This window comes from Hippoglossus stenolepis, chromosome 10 (genome assembly GCF_022539355.2).
Source record: "Hippoglossus stenolepis isolate QCI-W04-F060 chromosome 10, HSTE1.2, whole genome shotgun sequence".
NCBI classification, from domain to species: Eukaryota; Metazoa; Chordata; class Actinopteri; order Pleuronectiformes; family Pleuronectidae; genus Hippoglossus; species Hippoglossus stenolepis.
The window spans coordinates 2,246,271-2,259,070 of record NC_061492.1 but is presented as its reverse complement, the minus strand read 5'-3'; the positions used below and the strand labels follow the sequence as shown (position 1 = coordinate 2,259,070).

The 12,800-nt window shown below is 47.9% G+C and overlaps 2 protein-coding genes across 4 annotated transcripts in view; one reads left to right on the top strand and one right to left on the bottom strand.

The window, feature by feature from the left end:
- Nucleotides 1-12,800, top strand: part of LOC118116225 (transcription factor IIIB 90 kDa subunit) — a 71,728-nt gene that overhangs the window by 7,657 nt on the left and 51,271 nt on the right. For all 3 annotated transcript variants that reach the window (XM_035167671.2, XM_035167672.2, XM_035167670.2), the window contains exons 4-6: nucleotides 590-763; nucleotides 2,757-2,788; nucleotides 6,458-6,530. In XM_035167671.2, the coding sequence (XP_035023562.1) occupies nucleotides 590-763; nucleotides 2,757-2,788; nucleotides 6,458-6,530 (279 nt within the window). The remainder of the gene's footprint in view (nucleotides 1-589; nucleotides 764-2,756; nucleotides 2,789-6,457; nucleotides 6,531-12,800) is intronic.
- On the bottom strand, nucleotides 7,424-11,873 carry btbd6b (BTB (POZ) domain containing 6b). Its single transcript, XM_035167673.2, has 4 exons — nucleotides 10,881-11,873; nucleotides 10,004-10,094; nucleotides 9,651-9,769; nucleotides 7,424-9,006 (listed from the first exon to the last, which is right to left on the bottom strand). The coding sequence occupies exons 1-4, from the start codon at nucleotides 11,270-11,272 to the stop codon at nucleotides 7,974-7,976; spliced, it is 1,635 nt and encodes a 544-aa protein (XP_035023564.2). The 5' UTR covers nucleotides 11,273-11,873; the 3' UTR covers nucleotides 7,424-7,973.

Below are 12,800 nucleotides of genomic sequence, written 5' to 3'. Positions count from 1 at the left end.
TCCCTCCGGACCTTAAGGGAGAGTTTAGCAGTTTTGTTACGTGTGCACTTTGTTCTATGAAATAATAAAAAGATCCACTTGAACAAACAGAAGCGATGCACTTTATAAAATGTTAAAATATCTTTGTGTTCAAATGAATAAACACGTTTGTGTCTCATTTGTTGTTAAATTCTTGAATAGAAATAACAACATATCGCTGATCTCTGAATCTCAGCATCAACTATTGAAAAACCCAAATATGTGGAACTCTGTGTTGTAAACAGTTAAATTCTTCGTGGCTTTAAATGCCAATGTGAACGTCCGTGTTTCTGTTGGGACCTGATGAGACACAGCATCAAAACACAAGCGTCTTGTTTCTTATTACAAGAAACTAAAAATAAACTAAAGTAAAACCAAATGTCAGTCATCTGGATGAAGAAGCTGAATAAAACCCCCAAAACTCATCATTTTCAAATCACTAATGTCCTAAGATAAGTTGCTTGTTGTCTGTTTTCTCTGGTTTCTCCTGTGATCCGAAGCAGCTGCAGTGTAAACGTCCTCAGTGTCTCTGAACTGAAACGTCTCTGTGTCCTTGTGTCCGTCTCTTCAGCCAAGCTGCACATCAACACTCTGGGCCACCAGCTGAAGATGAACCAGCACTGCTTGGACACGGCCTTCAACTTCTACCGGATGGCGCTCACCAAACATCTGACCAACGGCCGCAAGTGCGGCCACGTCATCGCCGCCTGCCTCTACCTGGTCTGCCGCACGGAGGGAACGCCCCGTATCCTTCCTGGTCATTTCCTGTTTGTAGGAAGGTTGGAAAAAGTGGTGATGGGCAAAATGAAACCGTGAAATGTTACTGTCATAGAAAACGTTGTGTCTCTACTTCCTGCCGCTACGATGACATTGTGAATGAGACGCACACGTTTCATCCCATCCGCTAACATGGAGGAGGCAGGGTTTATCACCTGTACTGCAGCCAGCCACTAGAGGGCGATTGAGAGCATGACTGAAACAGCAGAAGCTCAGTGTTCGTGAAGTTTTCAAACCTGCATCTTGAACTCATTAAAATCTGCAGGTTGCTTCTCATGTGATCCTCGTCTCCGCCCGTCTTCACGTGTCGCAGTCTGCTAACGGGGGGGACGTGTCCTCGTCAGAATAATGGGACTCTAAGGTTGATCCTTGTTTCACAGGGCGGCTCTGTGTTGTCGTCGTGCTCGGTGTGCGGTTGGTTGACTCCTGACTCACTTCGCCTCCGAGGGTGACGGTTATGTAACGGCGGCACAGGACGGACTGGATAGGTTTGCCTAATGAAAGAGGGACGAGGAGGGTGTAATGCTTCCTGCTGCATTGTTTAAGGGTGTGTGTGTGTGTGTGTGTGTGTGTGTGTGTCAGTACAGGCCTGTCTGTTTGTTCACGTTCGGCGCAGTGAGTCCTGGGTAAAAATAGCCCTGCTCACTTCCTCTTCCACAGCTGGGTGAGTCCGTAATGTTGTCGCAGAGGAGAATCAGGACGAAGCAGAGCAGAGTGAAAAGGAAATGTTCATCTCATCTGGACTTTGATTTAAAGCGCCGGGCCACACCATCTTTCCCAGGCTGCAGGGAACTGAATCCATCTCCTTCTCTCTGACCTTGACTTCCCCCTCTTCCTTAGTGGTTCCACCGTTTCCTTTCTCGCTGCTTCCTGCCTCTGTTTGTCCAGATCAGAACCAAACGCTGGTGAAAAACCATCAGTTAGAGTCGATAGCCATCTTCTGGGTAACGACGCGTCTCTGACAAACGGCAAAAAAAGACCAGATTCCTTTTTGCCCGCCTTCGTAGCCAGGAGAAGGGTTCTGTTGGAAATCTGTGAAACCACCTCTTTAATCTCACGCTCGCACGTTAGCAAATACGTTCATGGCTTTTCACAATGGCTCCACACACAACCAGATGTTAGAAACTGGCTGCAGAGATGGAGACGCAGGAGCATTAGTTAGTTACTGATGTTTGTGGATAAGCTCTGACTCACAGTCGATGTTCTGGTTCATCTCAAAACTGAGAGAACCACTGAAACGTGTTGGTGCACGACTGGAAGACAAATGAATCAAACGTTCAAAGCACATTAGTCTAAACTATCTCTGCTTCAAACCAGGAGAAACCTCCTCAGACTAGAAGTTCTGACTCCATCAGTGTCAGGATCCATCTCCTGGTATTTAAGTGAGTCGTCTTGTGTTGCACCAAAAAGAGGTTGTACTTTTTTCTTTTCGTGGACCCAGATGTTTCGTTTGTTTTCCCGATTTAAGGCGCTCGTCTCTAATCTCTAGACGGCGTGCGCCGGGATTATCTTTTTCCATTTCATCTGCGCTGCTGCTAATTCCATTGTGAGGCCTTTTCAGAGGAGCCCCGCTAATCCGCCCGGACAGCCAGCCTGGAGACCGGTGCACCTGTCGCCACGGAGACCCCGTCGCCAGGGAAACCGGCGTGTCCGAGCGGAGCCGGCTGGATGGCAAGTCCAGAGGCTGGGGGGGGGGTGTGTGAGGTCACGGCGAGGGCAGCGGCGGCTCTGCAGTATATTTAGAAGAGTCGTGGTCAGAGGTGACGGTTCAGTGATCAGCTGCCTGAGCACAACATGATTCACTTGTTTGTTTCTGATTTTTGCAGCGCTTGTCGTTTGAGTGGCTGCTGCCTGTGAAGTGTGACGAGGCTGTGATGTGTCGTCAAACCTCTGAATCGGGACAAATTTAAGTCTTTAACTGTGATTCTTTCCTTTCAGTTTCCTTAACCCGTTGTTCTCAGACATGCTGCTGGATCTCAGTGATCTGCTGCAGGTACGTGTCATCGTCAGTTTCATTCATAAAAGAGCAGAGAAAAGGGAAAACCTCATTCTTGAAATGTTCGGTTTTGAATAATCGAACTGATGCATTTCTTAAAGCGAGTGATGAGCATCTGAAGACGCGTTGGAGCCAAAGCTGAGTGTTTGCACCTCCCCGCTAAAGTTGTGTTTCACAGTTACACACATTAACGACTGAGATGCGTCCTTAACAAGTCACTTTGTCCCAGATTCAGCCTTCAACTGTTAATTCCCTTCAAAACACAGAAATGAAGCAAACGTGGTGCGAACGTTCTTTTGATTTCCAAGTAAAACCTTTTATCTTTTTGTCCAATCAAGAGTCCAAACCTCTGAATATTCTGTGTAAGACAAACCGGTGAAACCAGAAGTTTTCCGTCCAATCGATGAATTAATTATTGCAGATAAAGCATCTAAACTTCCAAACCAGAAGACACTTCCGCGGCCTTTAAATCATTTATTTCTATTCCTCACTTTGATGTGGTTTGATGCCCACCGTGCTGTAACAGCCACTTAGGTGCCCGCTCTACCTCTCACCACCACTCCCATAATGCATCCCTGCATAACCACGTGCCCCTGCAGTCCTCTGGCTTTCAGACCCATGTAATTAAACCTGAGTGTGTGTGTGTGTGTGTGTGTGTGTGTTTGCACATATGTATAAATTTAGAAACCCCTCCATTTGTCTGCATGTTTAATTCACGGTGAGTCAGGGGTGTGGCGGGACATTTCTCGGAGTCACAGCTGGTCAGGGGCTTTTATTTTTATGCGCCCAGCTGTCGTGGAGGAGCCGGCAGCCTCCCCCCCCCCGTCCACACCTCGGCATGTGGAGGCTGGGTGTGGATCTGAAGTGGATTTGGGGTTGGGGGGGTGGGTGGGCCGGGTTAATGCCTCACATTGACGCTGCTGCGGTTGTGGCTCGGTGATATTCCACCAATCTATTTTTTTTATGTGTCCACACCCAGAGCGTCTCACTTTGTGTGGATGAATGAGGATCTGTGTCATCAATAACTGACTTTAAATATATCAGCTGTTTTCTATGTTAACCACGTCTGATTTTATTATGAATTCATCACTCTGGAGTTTCCTCTGGAAGCTGAGCAGGTTGCATCACCAAAGACCGTTTCCCTCTGATCAAAAGATCCAATAACCTCAGAGTTCGTCTCCAGTGCGAAGGGATACGAGCAGAATTCACTCCCGGGTCACATGCGGCTGTAACAAATCCACCAAACTCTTCATATTTTAAAGGTTTCCTGCTGAATATTGGAGATAAACTCTGGTTTTTAACGGATCTACAGTTCAGCTTCACTCTTCAACTCGCTGGAGCTGATTCCGACAGTTGACACGTTCTCCCCGTTTTGTCATCAACACGATCGGGAAGCTGTAAAAAGCTGCGTCATGTTTTAGTCACAGAATTCTCCTCCCCACCTGTTTGTGTGAAGACCTGTTGACATCGGACGTGTGGTTGTATGTTGTAGCTTCAGTAGAAATTTAATTAAATCTGAGCCGCCCCCGGTCTTATTATCGTCTCCTCGTCCACCTGTTGAGACTCGACTGTGAAGGATCACGTATCCACTCAGTGTTTTCGTTGGCAGAGCGTTTCCGAGTTGACCCTCGACCCGGAAAGTTTCACTTAGCTCTGAGGAGGAGAAGGAGATATCTTCTCCTCCGCTTCTCCCTTTCATCTCAGCGGCAGTTCAAAGAGCTGCGACTGATTTTTAATTTGCAGACGTGAGCTCAGTGTTTCACTCACTCGCACTCAAATATCAGCTTTAGACCAAAGAGGAAAAGTTTTAAGACGAGGACCTGGAGTCCTTTCAAACATGATGCTTTAAATAACTTTTAAAATCAATCGATCTTTTCCACTGATTATATAGAAATATAGATTATTGCAGATTTTAAAAAGCTGCAGTTGAAGACAGTAAAGGAGAAGTGAACTCCCTCATTTTAGTTTTATTTGTGCACCGTTGAACTGAAAAGTGTCTCCACTTGTTCCACTTGTTCCTCCTCCTCTTCCTCCTCCTCCTCCTCCTCCTCCTCCTCCTCCACCGTTCCCTTACTGGAATCCTCTTCCCAGAATAGCAGAGGAGCATCTGCGCCCCGGTCCGACTCCAGAGGGGGCTGAGAGCGAGAGTCCGTCTGTCTGCTCTGAAACCCCCCCCAGCCCCCTGGAGGTCTGGAGCATCGCTCTGAAGGAATGACAGAGATCTGACCTGAGTTCACGACACGATCCTCCAGCTTTCGCTGCCGTCTGCTTCAGATTTCAGCCCAGAGCCCACAGAAGCTTCATTCTGGGCCGTGGTGCTGTTAATTTGGGGAGATGATAGATGCGTGGCCCTGTGGCTTTGTTATTCAGCGGAGTTCGTCATCAGGTCCTTTCAGAGAGGGCGTGGGGGGACCAGGGGATGACAGAATTTACTGCCGAGCCTTCTGGAGGTGCTGTGGGTAGAAGACAATGAAACATCTGTGATGGGAGTTTCCAGAGTGAAAACCCCCGCTGACACGTTGGTGCTCATCCACCATCTAACTCCACCCTGACCCGCTGACACATCCTCCAGTGAAGAAGGTCCCCATGATCCTGCTCAGCCTGGTTTAACTGCTCGGGGGGGGCACCTCATCAGACCCTTTACCAGAGAGTCAGGGAACTAGTTTGAGTGATTCTGTCAAAGTTATCGTGACCACGAGGACAAAATCACGATTATTTGGCCAGAAAATACAAAAATACCCGATTATTAAGGTCTAATTTGTCATTAGACCTTAATATTCCAACTGATTCTTACCACTGATAGAAAGTAATCTATGCTTTCGATAACGGGAACTTTATTTGTACTTTTCTCCTCTTGTTTTGTTCTTTCAACTAAACAAACCAAACTTCTCAAGCAGTGTGAACACGAGCAGTCAGGCTGGAACTTTGTAAAATCAAATTGGCAGAGTTACAACTGAAATCATGAAATTCCCCGTCCGTATTCAAGACCCAAGAACACAGATACGTTTGGTTCCATAGCGGATCTTATATTCTGGCAGTGAAGGAAACGTGGACTGAGTCCTGTTTGCAGTGCAGGCGACACAGACACAGATACTTTTGATATTTTTTACCTGAAAACAAAAATCCCTTCAGTCGGCAGCAGAGATCTTTTAATCGCACATATTGAAGGAAAATGTGCTGCAGCCTTCGGGTGGATTATGTAACCTGAACACTTAACCTGACACAACTGAATTATTACATAACCTGATAAGTGTTTTGATCCCTAACGCACCGGTCGACCTCCGTCATGTCCCTCCTGTTAAAACTGATGCTCTGTATTTCTCCAAGTGGCTTTGAGAGTGCGGTGACTCCTGGATTCATCAAACTCACTTGGGATCTACTGAATCACCTAAAGCTTCCAAACCCAGTTAGAAAATTAGACTAAAGTGATGCACAAGGACACAGACTTTACTCTGGAGGGTTTTAACATCTCTCGTGTTATAACCTCCACCAAGGACGCCATGCTGTTGTTTCTTTCGGTGCAGCATTTTTTTCCGCTGCTGTTCGGTAACAAATAGGACGAGACACCTGTAACTATCACCAGTGTGTAGCTGAGAAACGTGATGTGGAGGTTTGCATAACACTGACTGCCACTCTAGTTTCTTTAATGTTGTATTTCCTCCACAGGTGAACGTCTACGTGTTGGGAAAGACCTTCCTCGTCCTGGCCAGAGAACTGTGCATCAACGCCCCGGCTATAGGTACTGACCTCTACTCGAATAATTATCTGTGGATGATGATTCAGCTCCTTTTGGTTGTTATTTTGTGGATATCTTTAATGTGAACTAAAGGTTAATCTAATTATCGATTGATAGGCCAATCATATCTGTCTATATGTCCCCCAGACCCAAAGAGAAATATTCAAATGTCTCTTCTTTGTTTGACCAACAGTCCCAAACCCAAATCTATTAAATTTACAACAGCATAAAGCAGCAATTTGCTAAACTGGAACCAGCTCGAACAATAGATCAATGATTTAAATGGGTTCTGATGGGACTTATTGGTTCCATGCAAATCGGAGGCTCTCAGCAGAGGCTCGGTAAACATCCACGTAAACTCAGGCTTCATGTGATTTAATTTGAAGTTTCCAAACCCAAAGTAATGATTCACTTTGTCCCAGTGGCTTTAAGAGTCAGATTTTAGTATCTCAGCGATGTCACCAGACACAGAAATGATTCCAGTGAGATCTACCAATTAGACATTTGGAGAAATGAACACGGGAAAGAAAATACTCAGTTTGTTTACGTTGTAAAATTGGTTGATGTGGAGTTTTTTAAGCAGCTGGGTTGAGCTCAAAAATGTTCCCACTGCTCCAGAGAGACGAGCAAAGTGTTTAAAATTAGAAACCTCACATACCGTACCATAGCTTTTTGGCCTTTCTCTTGAATTTTCTAAGACGTAACCCCAGAGGAACTAAACCAAGCCCCGCATTTCCAGTGAACCCTATTTTTATTCTTCATGTGTGGAAAAACATAAAAAAATCCATCCATGTTTTCATAAACCCACAGTGTAGTTCCCTCTGACGTAACCAGAGGGCGCTGCTGCCCTCTAAACCCCCTTTACCCAGGCACCAAAACAAGATGACATCTGTGGCTTCAATCACATTATAACCTTTATGTTTCATCATCAGGTGTATATTCATTCTCGTACAGAACACATCTGGCCTCAAACAGCATCAAGCCGTTCACATATTTTACAAAAGACACAACGTTTCTGAGGCCGTTTCTCTGAAGTGCAAAAACAACTCGACAAGATTTCTACCTTTTTCCTGCGTTTTTAGAATCATAACACTACACAAAGTTTGCTCCTGGTTGTGATGTCGCTGCCTGGACTAAAGCATTTACCCAAAGTGAAGCAGCCACTGGTTGTTCCAGTCGTGGAGCTCAGCTTGATTACATCACCACGAATCAGCGTGTTAGTGTTTTTTTTTCTACAGCAGCCGCAGCGTCCCAGCAAATAACGTTAACCGAGTATTTAAATAAAAAAAATAACATTAAATTAAATAAAGATAGAACAACAGCTTTGTTTAAAACAGTCTCTCGGAGAACTAACCAGGCCATTTAGTGTGACATTACTCAAGTGTCTTTACTGCTACATTACTTTAAAGGCCGGGAGGCGAGCTCCCATCAGCAGTCCAGAGCGGCCTATGCGTAGAACACGAGCTCGGGGATCTGTCCTCCCTGTACTCCGGTCCCGTTGGTGCTGTCGGAGGAGCACTGGAACTGAAATGTCACCTTCCCGCACTGCACCTCCGTCATGCCCTCCTGGCCGAAATAGCTCAGCTCGTTCCCGTCCAGCACGGCGCTCACCGTGTAGAAGGCGTCCTGCTCCACCTGAACAGGGTGCTCGAACCACACAGGAAATGTACTGCTCGACCCGTCCGACACATACTTGGTATGGTTCTGGGCCAGGAGCACCCCCTGCCTCTTGAGTTCAATTTTGACAGTGTACTCGGCTTTGCCGCCGCTCGACCCATACAGTCCCAACCCGGCGATAAAGATCCGCTTGTCCACAGCGAACTGAATGCTGTCGCACCGGCCGCGGTAGCGCCACTGATTGCTCCGGTAGGCCGAGGATTGGAAGCGATGGCACCTCTGAGGCGCCAGACCCGTCCTCGCAGTCAGGGGAAAGTCCAGTTCAGGCTTTTTAGCTGCAGTGTACCACAGGAACACATTGTGCATCTCCTCCAGTGTCAGGATTTCCGACTGCGCCGCCCCGTTGGCAAACTCATCCAGGCTCATTGTGGGGATGCGCACCAGAAACAACGCCTTGCCGAGGACCTCCCTTCTGTTGTGGGTCGTGGGCCCCAGACCTTGTCTCTTGCACTCGGCCGTGGCCCAGTTCATGACAGCCTCGAACACCATCACCTCCTTGGTGTTCAGGGTCTCCCTCCGCAGTATGATCTCCAGCGTCTGCAGGTCGATCTCACAGAAGCCCTCGGAGCCCAGAGCGAGCTCGGCCTGAGCGTCGATCACTTCCCAGCATCGCTGTGTCAGCTCGGGTTCCTCGAACAGGCGGCTCTGAGAGAGCAGCACACAGGCGTTCTTAGCCTCCAGGCTGGTTTCCAGAAAGGTGACGCAGGCCTTGGCCAGTGCAGGGACAATGTACTTCTTGGCAGCGTACAGGGTGGCCAGCACCGTGTCTGCCTCCAGGTCAATCTCATCACTGTACATGTACCTGGAAGAAGAAGAAAGATGACCTTTTAAATATGCAGAAATCTGACTAAGCAGCACAGATCAACTGAGTCTTTCATAATATTCTCCTTAATGAGACATGATGCACCGTGTTCTACCGTGCAAACTGATTCTGGATCCCTGAACATGGCTCTGGAGTAATAATCTCCTCTTCTTCCCAGTCTAATTTCCACTGGACTCCACAAGTGAACCAAAAAGGCTAAATGGAAATAATGATCTCCTGTTTCTACCTCTCAAAGAGGAGCGTTTGATGACTTAACTCATCCGACCCTTTCCTCAAACGACCGGCAACAGGGCCCGGTGCCGGCTTAGCCAAGGCTGCTAAGTGAGAAACAAAGGCCGGTTATTTATAACCACTCGTCTGAATATATATTCGCCTCTAAGAAAAATATCAGGCTGTGGATGAGGAGAAGGGGAAAAAAAATGTTTCAAGTTGAACAAAGAGTGCTGAGAAAACCAGCAATTACAGAGCACCATGCTGCTGCTGCCGCCGCTCTCTGGCGCTCGCAGCACTCTGGCGCGCCCCTGCTTAGCTTTGGATGAGTAATAATATGCTTTGAAGTGACACTGACTGCGCTTGTCATCTCTCCTCCTGCTTGGCTGTGTGAGGGATGGTGAGTGGCTTACTTCAGCAGAATTAGAAAAGAAGCAGGCTCCACGTCTGGGATGTGGATCTCGGGATCCTCCTCCGCCAGATCGCCGTAGAACATGGCACAGAAGACGGAGCTTCCCACGGCCAGCACGTACTGAGAGGGAGGGGGGGGAGGAGCGGACGGACGCGTCAGACACATGCAACCACAATCACACAGAGTTCAGGAAGAGGCAGGCTGTGAGTGCTGCACACGTATATAAACAACTTCCCTGCTCATGTGAAGGACGTTTTGAATTTCACAGGACAAACTGTAAACGCCGCTCGGTTTTTACATTTTTTTTTTTCTCCCTCTCAAGGGCAAATTCAAAAAAGTGCGAGGTGTCTTTACCTTGTGAGCTGGAACCGTCTGCGACTCCCCCAGGGGGCCGACGATGAAGTGGACGTCAGCCATCAGCTCATTGTTAAACATCAAGGCATTCCTAAGAGCAGAGCAGGTTGCATGAATAAGCCGCCAGTATTGTATAACACCCAGTCCCTCCACCGCCGCTCTGCCTGGAGACACTGGTTATTTTCATAGGTTTGCGGAGGATTATAGCCACAATAGCTGAATCAGAGAAACCGACTTATTATTCTTCTGGCGGTTTGAGTTCCCAGAGCGAAAACACAAATGTAAAACAGTCCACGATCAGAGAAGACGGAGGGAAAGAAGATAAAGTAAAATCCTGGATCATTTTATCGTTTTTTAAAAAAAAGCTTCTTAATGTTGCAGCTCAGTAAATAAAGGTTTTTCATATTCTACAAACTATAAACCAAGATGATCCTGAATTAGTCCCACGATGGGGAAATGGGGACAGTCAAAAAAAAAACATACATCTGTCAAAGTAAAGGCAAGGAAACGTAAAAATATAAATATATAAAGTATTCGCGAGGATGCACACGAGTGGATAAGTGAATGATGGTATTCCCTTGTTTATAAAAGCTTCTCAACAACATGAAATATGAGCTATTCTGCAAACTTTAAAGATAAAATGGTGAATCTAAATATGTCGATGCTGCAGGAACAGACTGCGTGAGGAGGTCCAGTGACCTCACTGCTCTTCGTGGAGCATCTATCTGCATCTCCAGCTGCTGTCGTGTTATTACAGCGGCTGCACGCTCCTGTCATTACCCGATAATGACCTTTAATCTACTTTCTGCAGGGTCTGATCTCTGGTGGTACGTGTCTGAGGGGGGGGGGAGTGAGAGGCTGAGTGTGGCCGGGGTACCTCTCTCTCAGGGTGGGGTGGCTGCTCTGCCAGCGGGGGGGCTCCACGTTGTTGTTGTTGATGTTCTGCAGGGAGGTCGGGGTGGTGGCCGCGCTGCCGCCGGCCGCCTGGCTCACCTGCGCCGCCTTGCTCTTCTCGGTGTCCGCCCCCGCGGTGCCGTTGGCCAGGTTGGTGTTGCCGGACGCGGGGTAGAGCTCCGCGGCCATCTTCCTCTGCTGCTGCGGCTTCTTGCTGCTCAGGGACAGGCTCAGGATCTCATAGTACAGCGGCAGCCTGCCCGGGAGCCCGCCGACCTGCTTGGACTTTTTCAACGTTTCTGGGAGTAGCAGCAGGTAGGTCCAACACCTCATGATCCGGCCATGATGGAGCAGCCTGCAGTCCGCCGTGGGCATCGGCACCCGCCCGCCGAGCCTCCGCCGCGTCCCGTGTCCGACGAACCGAGTCGCCTGCCGGGTGGAGTGAACGAGGAGAGACGGGGGGAGCTCAGCCGCGTCTGCCCGGAAAACACGCCTTCAAAACGGCGTCGACCGGGAAGTTTTTCCCCACGATAACATCCACAATATCCCTCCGCTTCGTCCCCCCCGCGATTTACAACTTCGACCGCGGGCACTTTCCTTTCCGTTTCCCCGGCGGTCACCGCATCTCCCCCGCGCGGTCTCAACCGGAGCGTCGCTCGTTTTCCCTTTTTTTTTCTTTTTTCGCCGAGCGGATAATCCGAGTCCTCCCGCCCGCCTCCGCGTCCCCCGTCCCCGCGCAGGGTTCCGCACGCAGCCCGCTGAGGAGTCCCGGAGGTGGCGCGTCCCGGTCCAGGGGGAGATGTCCCGGAGGTGCCGTGTCCCGGTCCAGGAGGAGATGTCCCGGAGGTGCCGTGTCCCGGTCCGGAGGAGATGTCCCGGAGCTGCTCTGCGCCGCGGAGCTGATCCGTCATGTGTCCGGACTTTCAGCGGATTTTAGTTTTTTTATTCGTCGTGATCTCGTCGGACGCCCGGAGCTCGGCGAGGACCAATCAGAGGGCCGCACGGCGCCGACGTCACTAGGACCGGAGCACCTCCCTCCGCAGAGTGCGTCACCGCCCTGAGGCTCCTCCTCCTCCTCCGCCCCGTTCACTAGAGCCTGTGGATAAATACAGATAAAGTTAGTAAAGATAAGAAAAGATGGAGGGAATGAAAGAATGAATAATAACCTGTTTAATAAACACTTTCAGCTCAGGACTGTGATCTATTTATCTAATAAGGATATATTTTAAACATTTGGTGTTTTGGTAGGTGGGTAAAACAAATCCCCTCCATTGACTAGCATACATTATTAATAATAATAATAAATATAAAAACCATAACAATAATAGTTCATTGTATCTATAGGTTAACAGTTCACAGCCCTCAGTGTCACGTACTCAAGTAATGTACTTAATAATACTGCAGTTTAAATATAAATTTGACTGCAAGTCTTTTCTTGGTTTACATGGATGCTACTGTAACGAGGAATGTAACTCATTACAGTAGCATCTGCAGTTTAAACAAAAAAGTATTGCAGCCGAATTTAATATTTAAACTGCAGTATTGCTAAGTACACTACTTGAGTACATCTACTTAGTTACATTCCACATTATATTCCACTCAAAAAAAGTCATGTAGCCTATTTTGTATTAATCTGCAGTATTAAGTACACTACATTTACGTAGTTACCTTCCACATTACATGGTTATATACAGTATAATGTACACATATAAACGCACTAATACACGTGATGCTGAGGAAAAACCTCGACTCGGGAGGAAAGGCTTTACTTATGAAGTTTTGAAGGTAGTTAAGAAGAGCAGATCGACACTGTTCGGCTCTTCAGGAGCATAAATACTGAACGAGATCTCACCAGACTTAGAAAGTGCTCCAGGCTCATGGAGATTTCCACCCTGTGACCTGA